The 14,473-nt window shown below is 41.5% G+C and overlaps 3 protein-coding genes and 1 long non-coding RNA gene across 5 annotated transcripts in view; 3 read left to right on the top strand and 1 right to left on the bottom strand.

The window, feature by feature from the left end:
- Positions 1-14,473, bottom strand: part of LOC127614931 (uncharacterized) — a 276,974-nt gene that overhangs the window by 93,045 nt on the left and 169,456 nt on the right. The gene's annotated exons all lie outside the window — the stretch shown is intronic.
- Positions 673-4,653, top strand: LOC127614923 (actin, alpha cardiac muscle). Its single transcript, XM_052086386.1, has 9 exons — positions 673-811; positions 2,044-2,194; positions 2,286-2,414; positions 2,669-2,779; positions 3,246-3,330; positions 3,602-3,763; positions 3,842-4,033; positions 4,120-4,301; positions 4,415-4,653. Exons 2-9 carry the CDS (start codon positions 2,066-2,068, stop codon positions 4,556-4,558), a joined length of 1,134 nt encoding a protein of 377 aa, XP_051942346.1. The 5' UTR covers positions 673-811; positions 2,044-2,065; the 3' UTR covers positions 4,559-4,653.
- On the top strand, positions 6,088-9,392 carry LOC127614921 (inactive Rho GTPase-activating protein 11B-like). Of its 2 annotated transcripts, XM_052086383.1 has the most exons (8): positions 6,088-6,395; positions 6,982-7,130; positions 7,775-7,842; positions 7,919-8,015; positions 8,104-8,360; positions 8,443-8,603; positions 8,690-8,764; positions 9,056-9,392. In XM_052086383.1, exons 1-8 carry the CDS (start codon positions 6,197-6,199, stop codon positions 9,286-9,288), a joined length of 1,239 nt encoding a protein of 412 aa, XP_051942343.1. In that variant the 5' UTR covers positions 6,088-6,196; the 3' UTR covers positions 9,289-9,392. The 2 variants fall into 2 exon arrangements, with proteins under 2 accessions (XP_051942343.1, XP_051942344.1); XM_052086384.1 differs by lacking the exon at positions 6,088-6,395 and having other exon boundaries at positions 6,908-7,130.
- Positions 10,608-13,558, top strand: olfm4.2 (olfactomedin 4, tandem duplicate 2). The gene is made up of 5 exons (XM_052086381.1): positions 10,608-10,811; positions 10,886-11,053; positions 11,892-12,104; positions 12,354-12,495; positions 12,578-13,558. The coding sequence occupies exons 1-5, from the start codon at positions 10,755-10,757 to the stop codon at positions 13,369-13,371; spliced, it is 1,374 nt and encodes a 457-aa protein (XP_051942341.1). The 5' UTR covers positions 10,608-10,754; the 3' UTR covers positions 13,372-13,558.

Here is a 14,473-nt window from a genome sequence, read left to right as displayed (position 1 = left end):
ATGAAGCAAAATTAGAACTCAACAGGACTTTGGACTGCCCCTAAATGGTTACACGTTGCTCCTAAAATTTTTCAGAATGTTCGTACATTTTGGATCTTTCCTTATACCTTTCTTAACCAGTAAATGCCATTTCTATTTTTTTTTTTTACTCTTCTTGAATATTTCTCTTGCTGACAATTCCACCCCCCCCCCCCCACACACACACATTTCATCCTATTTATCGGTAATATAGTGAAGATGAGTAGAGTGAATAATTTACTTTGCACTAAATTTACACTGTGCGTCCCTAAATAGTTAGGTAAGGATCCACTATGTGGATCGTGTCCTAGTTCAAAAAAATGCATTTAATAATTTCATAATTATTCATGAGCAAAGAGAGAAAAAAGTTCTGGTCGAAACTGTGTATAGAGTTGATAAAATGAATTCCACAATCTGGACATTGGAGATCTGATAACTGGGGAGTGGTAATATCAAGTTAACTGCAATTCTGCATATATTGAAATTTACCAATGATATTCCCGTTGTATTCTATCAAAGGAGGGAAAGTGTTTTCTCCTCCTCACATTTCTGGTCTGTATCGCCTTGCACATCTGTGATGATAACTGAGCAACATTTGGCTGTGAAGCAGTCATTTGCCAAACACTCCCTTCTGTCTGGCTTGTAGATTTCTTTTCTAGCGGCACTTATTTGGATTTGTGTGAACTTTCAGACACACCCCCTGGTCCCGGACTTTGTCTGGGTCTTATTTAAAGGGCTCGACTCAGCCCCTGTCCTTGTCCCAGTGGAAGCATCCGTCCTCAAGTGCACCTTGGTGAGTATACCGGTACCTCATGGAGTTTTTTTAATACAACAGTTTTCTTTGCTGTTGTGTTCATTGAGTTCACTAGTTGCGTGATGGCGATTTAATGTTGTAAACATTTCTATCACCAAATAGAATGCTTGAATTTGATTATCTAAAGCAATTGATTGCTAGGGTGAAATTAACGATTGAAATTTACCGATACACTCTGATGTGTTTTACATCACAGATAATTCTGCTTATTTCTTCAATACGGGGTGCCAAATTTCATAAAATGCTGTTAAAGAGTTTGCCAAATGCACTTGCTCATATTCACCCATAAAGAGAGTTTATTGGTAGTTAGATTGATGTAGTAAAACCAAAAGTGTCAAAGTGAGGCAACAGCTGGATACTGGCAGATCCGAAATAGCAGTACAGGATCCAAGTGACATTTGTGTTCACCCTGTTAACCTCTGTGAGGGGGGTCGGGCCTAAAATAGACCACAGGTCTCTCTCTTATGACCCTTTTTGGTGCTACCTCAGCAGCTTCTAGGAACAATCTTGGAGAGATATCGTATCAGTCATTTGACAACGGGGGTGGGCAAATGTATGGGCTCGAGGGTCGCTTTTGGTTTGAACAAGTGACGGATTGGCAAGCCATATAGGGAGAAGGTTATAAAAAAGACTACCGGTATGTGTATGCAATAAGTAAAAATTGTTCATTGTACTACTTACATGTTATTGTGATTTTCATTGTATTTATATTTAAACTTATGTTTCTTTCTTCATTTCTTTATGTATGTGTGACCCGCTGTCCATCAGTAAAAAAAATAAAAAAACAAAACGTTTTTATTTTTAAAAATCAGACTGAGCAAAAATAAATTGGAGATATTTTTATTATATCCATAAATGCGATGATACTTAATATACAGGTATCATGTAAAATGTTTAAATCATTTTAAATGTCATAAAACAGTAAAACAGAAATGTTCATCAGTCAACCAAATGGAGAAGAAAAAAGAAATAAATAGTAAATAGTATGATCATATATTGTGTATATTATTACAGGACTTTACCCACAGCTGTTTCGCAATAAGGTCCAGATCAAAATACTGGCACGTACAGGGGCATGTCTAATTAACACCCTAAATATAAACCCCAGTGTTGGGTCACATTATTAGGTTAATAAAAATTTCTGATATGCTGGCAGGCACTTGATGCCATTCATCCAATAACTGTCTCTTTCTTCTCCTAACACATCTCAGACCACTCCAGTAAAGCCTAATCATGTGTGACGACGACGAGACTACCGCCCTTGTGTGCGACAACGGCTCAGGCTTGGTCAAGGCTGGATTTGCCGGAGATGACGCTCCCCGTGCTGTCTTCCCTTCCATTGTTGGAAGGCCCCGCCACCAGGTTTGCTTGACTTGACCATGTACTGGTCTTTTTTTTTTTTTGCTGTGGATCAAAAAGGATGGAAAGTTGAACACATTGATTCCGTCCGCAGGGTGTGATGGTGGGTATGGGTCAGAAAGACAGCTATGTCGGTGACGAGGCCCAGAGCAAGAGAGGTATCCTGACCCTCAAGTACCCCATCGAGCACGGCATCATCACCAACTGGGATGATATGGAGAAGGTGTGGATTGACATTGATGGTCATTAACGGCATTCGTGGCAGCTGACCTTTCCGAGCCGCCACAATTTACAGCTGACCACAACTGGCACGGCTATTATTAACTCATTCAGTCCCAGCCAATTCTGGACAAAGTCTGAAAAGACTTTTAAACACGTCTTTGGAACTGAATGAGTTAACAAAAGTGCGGTAATCCGAGGAAGAGGTTGCTGTTGTGGTTTCAGTTCTGAGAGCGGTTGTTGTCTTTTGCCAATCAGATCTGGCACCACACCTTCTACAATGAGCTGCGTGTGGCCCCTGAGGAGCACCCCACTCTGCTCACGGAGGCCCCTCTGAACCCCAAGGCCAACAGAGAAAAGATGACGCAGGTGAGAACGACAACTTTGGCGACGGTTTTCTTGAAAATCACCATTACATCTATATTTACCTTTAATTTGTCTTTTGAGCTATCCAGGTCCTTCCTTTTAACTGAAGTTCAATAAACCAACCAAGAAAGTGGGAAAATGGGCACACATGGGAAGATGATTGCTAGATTGTTGAGTCACACTTTCTGTCTCAACAGTCTCTTATTGGCTTGTTTTATCATGCCTTGACAAGTTTAGAAAAAAAATCACTGAAAATTAAATTCAAAGGCGTAAAATGGGACTAAATATTGAACCCTAAGGTGATAAATTGTGGAATGCACTTACATTTTAACGAAAAGCTGCCTCTTCTGTATATGTATTTAAAAATGTGTTAGTTTAGGCAGGCAATACAGTAAACATAATTGTTTATAAATGATGTCATTTGGGGGACTCTGAAGCACTTTTTCACTTTGCTGGCCTTATTTTGCAGATCATGTTTGAGACCTTCAACGTCCCCGCTATGTATGTGGCCATCCAGGCTGTTCTGTCGCTGTACGCCTCTGGCCGTACCACCGGTGAGTACGATTACTCTTTTATTAGGCACAGTTAAATGCTACGGGTCCAGTACTTAAAATGGTGCCAAAGTGAGAAATGTTCACACTTATTGTGTCAAATATGGGAGGATTCCTCCTCGACTATCAACAAGAGGTGTTAGTCCCACTACAACAAGCTATGTGCAACTAGCTATTGGCACGATGAAATCATATCTGATGTAAGGCATACTTCAAGTGAGTGGACTTTAATTTGTCAGTCAATAAAACTCGGGATGTTTTCTACTTCTTAAAGGTATTGTGCTGGACTCTGGCGATGGTGTGACCCACAACGTCCCCATCTATGAGGGCTACGCTCTGCCTCATGCTATCATGCGTTTGGATCTGGCTGGTCGTGACCTCACTGACTACCTGATGAAGATCCTGACTGAGCGTGGCTACTCCTTCGTCACAACTGGTAAATCCACTCATTGCATTTAATTGTTTTTAACGACGCAGAGTTGTAGTTCCTCAACTTCAACGTCGTGTGCCACAGCTGAGCGTGAGATCGTGCGTGACATCAAGGAGAAGTTGTGCTACGTGGCTCTTGACTTTGAGAACGAGATGGCCACCGCTGCCTCCTCCTCCTCCTTGGAGAAGAGCTACGAGCTGCCCGACGGGCAGGTCATCACCATTGGTAATGAGCGTTTCCGTTGCCCCGAGACCCTGTTCCAGCCCTCTTTCATTGGTGAGTTCCTGTCTTTTGTTTTTCTTTTCTTTTTTTGTGCGTGATTGATACACAGTAACGTGTATGTTGCGCCTGTCATCTCTCAGGTATGGAGTCCGCTGGTATCCATGAGACCGCCTACAACAGCATCATGAAATGTGACATTGACATCCGTAAGGACCTTTATGCCAACAATGTGCTCTCCGGTGGTACCACCATGTACCCTGGTATTGCTGACCGTATGCAGAAGGAGATTACAGCTCTGGCTCCAAGCACCATGAAGATTAAGGTTAAAAAAATAATAATAAATAAATAAATAATTCTTCTTTTTTTGGGGTAGGGGGGTGTCACTATTCTGTAAAGTTACAAAACATAAAATGTCATTTTTTTCCCTCATCATAGATCATCGCCCCACCTGAGAGGAAATACTCTGTCTGGATCGGTGGCTCCATTCTGGCTTCACTGTCCACCTTCCAGCAGATGTGGATCAGCAAGCAGGAATACGACGAGGCAGGACCCTCCATTGTCCACAGGAAATGTTTCTAAATACACAAGCAACCTCATTCATTCTTGGATTTGTCCGTCTCCTGTATATATATGTTCTGTTGTAATAAAACTAAGGCCTCGTGAGAGTACAGTAACTTCCTGGTATGTCATTTTGCTTTCACTACCTTGCAGCATGATCAACTATGTTGTTTGCGCTGTCAATGAAACATGAATAAGCAATAAAAAGGCTTCTACCAAGTGAATCAATGAAGTGATACAGATAAGCTATGGTTGTCCTTTCAGCCATCCATCCATCCATTTTATAATCGGCTTGTCCTCACAAGAGCCTATCCCTGGTGTCTTTGAGCAGTAGACGTGGACCAATTGCAGGCACAGGCACAAATAGATGAACAACCATTTGCGCTCACAATCACACCGAGGGACAATTTGGAGTGTCCAATCAACCTGCAATGCATGTTTTCGGAATGTGGGAGAAAAGCCATGCAGGCACGGGGAGCACATGCAAACTCCAGTACCTATCGTCTTTAATCATGCTGGATAGTTCACCTAATTTAAATGTTAACAAGTTAGAAATGCATAAAAAAGAGATACTGGACAATATCAATACCCTTATCACAAAATACAAATCCTTTTTTCACACATTTATGAAGAAAATCCGAACAGTAAAAACACCATAGTTCGCATACAATAAATGCACATTACATATGCCGACGCTTTGCAATAAGTGTCTAAAAACAGAATAAATGAATTTAATGCGAAGGCTATTACCAATACCAGGCATGTCCAAAGTCCGGCCCGCGGGCCAAATCCGGCCCGCGGCCGAATTTCATCCGGCCCTCGGCCCCTGTCATAAAATCAGTGCCGTCTGGCCCGCAGGTTGGGCGCAATGGAACACGTGTTGCATTGACTGAGGTCTCGTAGACTGGTGAGTGATGTTTCATAGAGTACAGCTTCCCTCTAGTGGCTAAATGAGTAATAGCATTAACTAAATGAGTAATAGCATTTAGAGACTAGAGGGCATCACTCACGAGTTAACAAGACATCACTCCGTGTTTATATTGACTGATATGTCATATTTCAAATGATCCTTGCAGTTGTGGATATGTGTATTGCTTGTTCATTTCCCTGTTGTTCGAGTCAAAGGTTTTGTGACTATTGAAAAGTCTGGGTGATACATTTTATGTTTCAAATCAATCAATTTGCACTCAGGAGACTTCTGTTTAAGAAAACGTCAAGTGAATAAGCAGTTGCATGTGATATACCTGTTTCAAATGAACCAAAAGAAATTCTTAAGATTGTTGAAATTAAAATAAAAATGGAAATGTGAAACAGACTGGCTTATTAAAATTTGTTGAACAATATTGTTGTTCAATGTAAAGAATGTCAGCCAAGGTCGGCCCCCCGACATTTTACCACATAAAATCTGGCCCCCTTTGCAAAAAGTTTGGACACCCCTGACCTATACTGTTTCCTGTGCAACTGCAGAATTCGCAAAACCGTGGACGGGGGCTTTTACTGACCTCTAGTGGTGTTTTACGTTTAATGCATCCAGAGGAGTGATGAAACGATTGCACTTAACCTCACCACTCCTGCTTCCGATGTACTTTGCTTGATTTTCTCCCAGCATGTTAATATTTGACGTCATCATTTGACCTTTTTCCCGAGGTTATATTACTTATGCTTGTTGAAATGGTGGCAAGTTGGCTCAGCCAATCGCACCGTGCGCATGCTCAACCGCTTTCGAGCGCAGCCGTTAACCAAAGGAGTTCACTCAGCACGGCAACGGAGTTGGTCGCACTGAAGAAAATGCGCACGCTGTCATCAGGTCAAATGGTGCATTTGACATCGTTTCATCTGTTACCTTCAATTTGTGAAGGTTTGTTGTGAGTTTTATTTGCCAAGCATATCCAAATATTTTATTGGTTTTATTGTTGTTTTCCTGCAAATACCAGTTTACATTAGCCCGGCGGCTGCAGTATTGAATGCCACTTGCCATCTTGTCTTCACAACGGCAAGCCTACCCGTGCTTCCGATGTACTTTTAAATTTTCTCCCAATTTATTAATAGTTGACGGCATAATTTGACAGTTTACTGGATATTAAATTCCCTATGCTTGTTGAAAAGGTGGAAAGTTGGCCCAGCCAATCGCTATGTGCGAGCGCGGCCATGAATCAAAAGAACTCAGCAGGGCGACGGAGTTGGTCGCACTTAAGAACATAGATTGATTAAATCGACATCGTTTTATATGATAACTTCGACTTGTGAGTGTGAGTTTTATTTGCGTGGCATATCCAAATATTTTGTTGGTGTTACTGTTGTGCCCCCCCCCCGCGCCCCGCCCCCAAATGTACAAGCTAACGTTAGCCCGGTAACTGCAGTATTGAACTCTACTTGCCATCTTGTCTTCATAACGGCAGGCTAATTTGATTTCTTTCGGAATCTTTTTTTTCTCTACTCCATAGTTTCGAAAGAAGAGGGTAAAATGACAGTCGCAGAAAGAAAAGCGATTCGAAAAGTGGCCAGGCAGCATCTCCGAACAGCTTACGGCATCAAGGTCAAGAAGTGGAAGGAAAAAAAACAAGTCCGGTATGAGTCGACAGCAACCAAGTCGGTAAGTTGGAGAAAACATTCCCATTCAAAATTTTCCATAAAAAAAGTACAAGGTCATAACTAAGTATTTATGTATTTAATTTTGACCTCCAATCCATAGTGAAATAACAAGAGTTGCAGCGCGGTTCATCATTAATATATTCGATTGCGTTATGCAGTTGCGTCATACCTAGAGTAATAACACATATTAATTATTTTATTAATTATTAATATTTCAGAATTAGATTGCGATCGATAGATGCGTTTTATCCAGTGACAGTCGTATTAATTTCAGTAACGAATTAATCATTTGCAACCACAGCGTTTTGATCCATGTAATCATTGTCAGGTATTTCGAAAATACATAAGGAAAATATATTGATTTAAAAATGATTAGAAATAGTAATAATATATCTATAAAGTCGACCGTACCAGTGTTTCCACATCGGTGATTCAACAGCAGCACATACAATTCCGAGAAGCATTCCAACGACATATACATGTGTATACACGATTCCGTAACAGTTAATGTTGTGGCTGGCGACATGATCATTTTCACATTTTCACTGTGTTACAGTTATTGCCGTTTCGATATTTCTGAGAATATTACAGATTCATGATGTTCATTTCTCATCGAGATCTCCATCTGACCTTTTTTGTCCTCAGACAAAGGTCTTTGGTGTGCCCTTGGAGTGCTTGCCGTGTTCCCAGGTGGAGTACGGGAGCGTCCCTTGGTAAGTGAATACAGTCGTTTGCATGCATTGAATATTGGTCAAATTGCAAGTATGAAACATATCTCTGTTCTTCTAGTTTTCTGGTGGATGCATGCATGAACTTGCTGGAGCATGTCGACACAGAGGGCCTGTTTAGAGTATCTGGCTCTCTTGCTCACCTGAAGACACTGCAGGTGAGTGATTGGTTGACTGTGCTCTCACTTAGCATCGCACACCCTATGAAAAGTCTTTCAGACATGAATTTTTGTTGGGTATGTCCAGAAAAAATTGGATTCTGGTGAGGAGTGCCTGTCTGCCTGTCGTCCTTGTGACGTGGCCGGCCTGGTGAAAAAGTTCTTCAAGGAGTTGCCAGAACCGGTGCTCCCCACCAAGATGCAGGAGGCCTTCCTCAAGGCACAGCATCTCCCCACCAAGGAGGACCGCACCTGCGCCACCATGCTGCTCTCTTGCGTCCTTCCCGACGCAAGCCAGAGTGTCATGCGTCACATCTCCGAGTTCCTGCTAAAAGTGTCCAAGAGGTTTTTACATTTTTGTGATTCTGATTCAGGAAGGACTTTTTCTCTCAGTGTGCTAATCCTTGCTCTCTGGGTTTGATTCCAGGAGTGCAAAGAATAAAATGGACTGCGCTAACTTGTCGTTAGTCTTGGCTCCCACCCTCCTCCAGTCGGAGACAGTTAAAAAGATGGACGGCAAAACAGAGAGTCGCCTCCAACTTGAGAGGGATGTCCTTCACTGCTTTATAGAGAACGCCCACCACATTGGTAACAATGCACATAATTTAGCTGATCGTCTTCTCAGCCTCAGTCTTGTTGAGATCTAATTTCTTTGCTTTTACTGCATGTTACAGGTAAGATGCCGCAAATGCTTCAAGAGAAGCTTTCCGCCAAGATGGACTGTGAGTCAGCATTCGCCAGTTTCTTAGGTGAGATGAATTAGAATACGAAATCATTGTTGAAAGTTCCATTTCGGTCTCATCACGTGTCTACTTTCTGTCATTAGTTGCAACCATTGTTTTTTGGTGGGGGTTCTTCAATTGAAGAAAATGTTTCTCATACCCGCAGAAGACCAAATAATTGTTTTTAAATAACTTGCAAAACCATGTGAACAGTTTCAGCCATGCATACAAAGTAAATGAGTTAATGTATCACTCAAATCAATGACAAACCAATCTGGCATTGAATCTCCATTCTTGTTTTGTGTTACTTTGTTTCAGATAAGATCAAAAGGTCCGTGACGACAGTTAAAGCGAAGCGATGGCATTGCAAAACCTACAAGCTCGAGACGCAGACATTTTCCCATCAGCCAAAGGCACTCTCTTTGTGCACTTGCTGGACTGTCAGCTCTCAACTGCCAGACACAGCAACAGACACCGGGATAACACTTGTAAAACATCGAATGAGAGACGAGAATTTAACGGTCACAATGATGTCACAGAGAAGATCATGATTTTCTTCTTTCTGATTGTACAGTATTCTTGAATGTAATGAAATCAATTCTTGTATATGTGTAATAACAGCGGTTATTTAGGTTTTAGAGGTATATTTGTAATTATAGAGGTTATTTAATAACCAATATATATATATATATATATATATATGTGTGTGTGTGTGTGTGTGTGTGTGTCTGTGTTTGTACATATGAATCTACTTTACATTTTTGCAACCATTTCCTGTGTCAACATGAATAAACATGACAAATGTCTGTAACGACCGACTCATTCTTCTCACTGCTTTGTCTTTGAATTCTCAAATACGAGACGAGGAAGGAACGCTTAAGACCTTCACAGAATCATTTTGATTCACAAAATATGTAATGATGATCTAATTGATGGTTTATGCAAATTACGGATGAGATACCATTTCTTTAAAAAAAAAATTCTCCACCATACGGTCATCGCCACAAAGAGAAAAGCAATTCTTTCCAAGTCACATCCACATACTTTTCTAATAATTTACCCACAAAATGGCGAGATTTGTTCAACTCCCCATATTCCAGCAAAGGCCCAACTTCCACACTGAGTCAGCAAATGTGTGCGTTGATGGAGATGTGTCATTATTTCAGCCTCCATACTGTCATGATTCGGTTTATGTACCAACAGGTGGCACTGTAGGGCTCCCCCGGCAGCTGCACACCTGTTGTTCATAGGTAATTAGGGCATTAAAAGGACTCCCAGCCCGAACACTCAGTGTCGAGTCATTGTTTTCCTCCTGCCTGCTTTTTGGGGTGCACCACCACCTCGCAACGTGACACATACTTGATTATTTTTTTCTTAATTGACATTCTATGAGATTGTTCGACTGGAAAATGCCTTGGACTCAAGAAAGAATTGAAACGCAGATCTAAAGTTAAATGAATAAAGATTAAATTTCATTTTTAAAAGACTTCGTGTCGAAAGCTTAGAAGCACTGACGATGTTAAATGAGTATTATTTTTGGTTTAAAAGTCTGCCATAAACATATTAGGTCAGATGAATTTGAAATGATTGAATGATTAAATGAGATTTTGAAATGTAGTCAAGTGAAAATGTGATAGCAACATCCTTAGATAAATACTCCCAGGAACAACCAATGTGAGTTTAATCATTAAACATGTAAAGCGACTGCAATTAAAGGGACATTCCGGCCGTCACACATGCACTCAATTAAGCAAACAAACCAAACCTTAAACGTCAACATCAAATGTCACTTCTACATGTGCTGATTTTCTCATCCGCCCTTGTGATAACATTAAAACTACTGGGTTAAACTTTCATCAAACGATTCTGTGTGAACCAACATCTGCAGTTGTGTTTTGGGCCGCTCAATAAATTTGGGAAGAGAGAATATGTGTACGATGAGCTGATAAGAGATTTTGTTTAAAAGGGCTTTCGGCAAGCTATCAAGGAGAAACTTTGGGAGGTGAAGTGAGACAAGATGCTGTCCACTCTGTTCCTGCTACTACCAATCATCAGTTTGGCTCTGGCCTGGATTGTAAGTGACGCCGACAAAAACATGTAACTTCATTTGAGTGTCATCACTGCATTTTTTTTTCCCGCTTTTCCCAGCCAGTGGAGGACTGGGGGTCTGGTAATGTGACGTCGTCTGTGGGAAATTTGGGTGAGTGTGTTTGTCACGTGTACCTGCCAGACACCACCTTCCCTGCTGATCGGCTGCAGCACATGCAGGAGGTTAGCAAGGATCTGATCCAGGAAGTGCAGATACAAATGAACAAGGTATGGTGTGAGATCTCGTTGACGTCTTACTGCACTTTAGGTCTCAGCAGAGCAAGACAAATACATAAATAAATAAAAGAACACACAATTCTCTTTTCAAGAATATGTGGTGTACATGTTCCTGCATTTATGAAAAAAAGCAACATAGCACTGATATGTTTAGTTGTCAAACAAGCCACAGAACTAATGAGTGAATATGTTTCGCTCAATGATTATCCATTACAGTACTATTCTGAGGCTTGTCGTGTCAGCAACTGGCCAATTTAGAGATCAATATAATCATCACGGCGGCCCGGTAGTCCAGTGGTTAGCACGTCGGCTTCACAGTGCAGAGGTACCGGGTTCGATTCCAGCTCCGGCCTCCCTGTGTGGAGTTTGCATGTTCTCCCCGGGCCTGCGTGGGTTTTCTCCGGGTGCTCCGGTTTCCTCCCACATTCCAAAAACATGCATGGCAGGCTGATTGAACGCTCTAAATTGTCCCTAGGTGTGAGTGTGAGTGCGAATGGTTGTTCGTCTCTGTGTGCCCTGCGATTGGCTGGCAACCGATTCAGGGTGTCCCCCGCCTACTGCCCGGAGACAGCTGGGATAGGCTCCAGTACCCCCCGCGACCCTAGTGAGGATCAAGCGGTTAGGATGATGAATGAATGAATATAATCATCACATTGCAACTTTTGACTGCTTCGATCAGCAATATTCTAAAAAAAAAAAAAAAAGACAACTACTGACATCACCAGTCATGTTTTTAGAGAAACTAAGTGTAGCTTTAATTTTAAATAAGCCTAAGTACGAACGGTCTCACTGATGTGTCCTTCCTTTTCTTTGCTAATTAATGATGTAGATAAGCTCTTATGAAGAAAAGCTGGAATCCAACTTGAGAGAACTGAAAGGGCTGCTGGACCGAGTCACCATCATGGGATCAAGTGCTGACGACTACGTCAAACTGGACTTTGAGCTTCTCAGAATTGAGCTCAGAGAGTTTGAATCTCTGGTGTCTCAGCTCAAAGATGCCTTCAATTCCTCCTCACCCATGTTTGACTCTCTCTATACCGAGGTGAAAGCGATATATATATTTTTTCTATCCCACTGGATATACAACCGCTGCTAATACTTTTTGGGGATCAGAATACTGATACAGTTGCATTTGTAAAAAAAAAAACAACAGCAACAAAAAAAGTGTGTTTCTAAATGTATAATTATGAGTAATGGGTAAATTCGCAACATATTTAAATTTTGAGAACTTGATGACTTTTCTGGTGTTATTTAAAAAAAAATATACCTTTCCACCAACTTTTCATTGCAGATCCGCAACATGACTCTCATTGTGAACCAACTGGAGACGTACGACAAGAGCAACCTGGAAGTGATCCGCTTCCAGTTTGTCAAATTGCAGAAGAAGCTGGAGGAGTGCCAGAAGGAACAAGAATTCTCAAAACCAGATATCGGTCTGTCAGCTCGTCACATTGCATCTACAAAAAAAAAAGAAAAAAGTCCGACTTTGTAACGCTATTTTATTTTATTTTCCAGGCAACTGCAATCACACAGGAATCGTGAGACTCAGCAAACCCATTGTTGGCCAACTGAACTCTCATTTGCAGCCAGGTTACATTTATGGCGGATGGGGGAAGGATTCCAAACCCATTAAAGGTTCTGAGTCCATGTACTTCTACAGTGGGTACAGTAGTACAACAACAAGTCGGTTCTATTTTTACCCGGACTATAAACACCTGCTTCTGATGTCATCATCTGGTTACATTGAATTTCCAGTTGGTTATAGAGGCTACGGTAACAATTACATCATTCATAGCAACAGCGTTTATTATCAGAGAAGTTCGCCTTTTAGCATGGGCAAGTACAATCTGACCAATGGCGCATATGATTCAAGAGTGATTCCAACTGCCAGCCTGGCCTTCTCATACAGTTACTCGAGTTACCAGAACCTGGATTTTGCAGCAGATGAAAAAGGATTGTGGGTACTGTATGCCTCTGATGAGAACAAAGGCAAAATAGTCATCGCAAAGATAGACGAGAAAGGTTTCGGCATTGAGAATGTGTGGAACACGGCCGCGTACAAACAGATGACGGGCAACGCTTTCATGGCCTGTGGGGTCATGTACGCCACCAGAGCTGTGGACCTGAACACGGAGGAGATCTACTACGCCTTTGACACCAAGAGTGGCGAGGAGAAACATCTCAACATTCGCTTTCCCAAGTTCCAGGAGAAATATTCTAGCCTGGACTACAATCCCACCGATCAGCTCCTCTATATGTACAACAACGGCTATTACGTGTCTTACTCTGTGAAGTTTAACATGGCGTAGCTCCCTTCTTTGGGATTGACTGCATTGTGATTGATGTGGTCGATCTGTCTGTTGCTTGGTGCCAGCCTACCCACATTTCCTGTCTTCTCCTCAATAAAAAAAAGAATCACATTCAAGCATTCAAACAATTTGAGGCGATTCATCCATCGGATTCCATGAATGAATGAATGAAATGATGCCAAGACATAAGTATTGTTATTTTCCAAATTGGCAGTTAATTTGAAAGATAAATGTCATGTTTTGCATTGCTTTTGCTGTTTATCCCAGTTACTCACCATTAGTCACCATTTCATGCATCCTGTAACCTGATAACATGATAAGATGTCCACTGTCGTCACTGCTGTCCCTGAAAGGGTTAAAGAGCTACTTCTTGGGTACTGATTAATGTGAATGCCGACCAGTTTGGGAGCTTGCGTCACGGGAAATAATAATTATCGTGTGTCATTAATAATGAATGAACATGGAATGAACATTTATATGAAGACGAAAACCACAAAAAATCTCTCTCATAGTAATTAGGAAACAGATCGATACCAACACTTTTTTAAAGCAAAATTATCTTTAATATCCAGGAATAACCCTCAGAAATATGAGGGTGATATTCATGTGGCTCTCTAGCGCCAACCTAGTGGCTCCTTGGAGCTTTTTCAAAAATGTTTGAAAATTGATAAAGATGGGTGAGGGAAATATATATTTTTTGTTTTAATATGGTTGCCGTAGGAGGACAAACATGACACAAACATTCTTAACGTTTTCCAATGCTGTAAAAAAAAGTGTAGAATAAATAACATAAATGTCGACATTTCTGTCAACGAGGATTTGCGTCATAGCCTGCGACACACGTTTCAATTAGCAGGCCGCCACGTCGGTCAGGTGGCTGTTAAAAAAACAGCGTTTCATATACAATTCACCGAGGGTACTGGCAAAGTGGGAATCTGGAGGGCCGAGAGAAGCATTTCAGTACACGTGAGCTACGATAATTAACACGGTGCAAATGTGCGTCGCATCATGCCTCTTTAATCTTAGCGGCAGTTATGGCTGTTGCTCATGAATGGCGTGCGTAAGTGGGTGCGTAGATGCGTGCGTGTGCGCACGTGTGAGA

This window comes from Hippocampus zosterae, chromosome 14 (assembly GCF_025434085.1).
Source record: "Hippocampus zosterae strain Florida chromosome 14, ASM2543408v3, whole genome shotgun sequence".
Classification (NCBI taxonomy): Eukaryota; Metazoa; Chordata; class Actinopteri; order Syngnathiformes; family Syngnathidae; genus Hippocampus; species Hippocampus zosterae.
The sequence above is the reverse complement of the archived record's forward strand: the minus strand, read 5'-3'. Positions and strand labels throughout refer to the sequence as shown.

Coding starts and splice junctions, on each gene's coding strand:
- LOC127614921 (XM_052086383.1), top strand. CDS start 6,197: ATGCTTGTTGAAATGGTGGCAAGTTGGCTCAGCCAATCGCACCGTGCG. Junction 8,361..8,442: donor CTGCTAAAAGTGTCCAAGAG/GTTTTTACATTT, acceptor GTTTGATTCCAG/GAGTGCAAAGAATAAAATGG. Junction 8,604..8,689: donor AGAGAACGCCCACCACATTG/GTAACAATGCAC, acceptor TGCATGTTACAG/GTAAGATGCCGCAAATGCTT.
- LOC127614923 (XM_052086386.1), top strand. CDS start 2,066: ATGTGTGACGACGACGAGACTACCGCCCTTGTGTGCGACAACGGCTCA. Junction 3,331..3,601: donor CGCCTCTGGCCGTACCACCG/GTGAGTACGATT, acceptor TACTTCTTAAAG/GTATTGTGCTGGACTCTGGC. Junction 4,302..4,414: donor CAAGCACCATGAAGATTAAG/GTTAAAAAAATA, acceptor CCCTCATCATAG/ATCATCGCCCCACCTGAGAG.
- olfm4.2 (XM_052086381.1), top strand. CDS start 10,755: ATGCTGTCCACTCTGTTCCTGCTACTACCAATCATCAGTTTGGCTCTG. Junction 11,054..11,891: donor TGCAGATACAAATGAACAAG/GTATGGTGTGAG, acceptor TTAATGATGTAG/ATAAGCTCTTATGAAGAAAA. Junction 12,105..12,353: donor TTGACTCTCTCTATACCGAG/GTGAAAGCGATA, acceptor TTTTCATTGCAG/ATCCGCAACATGACTCTCAT.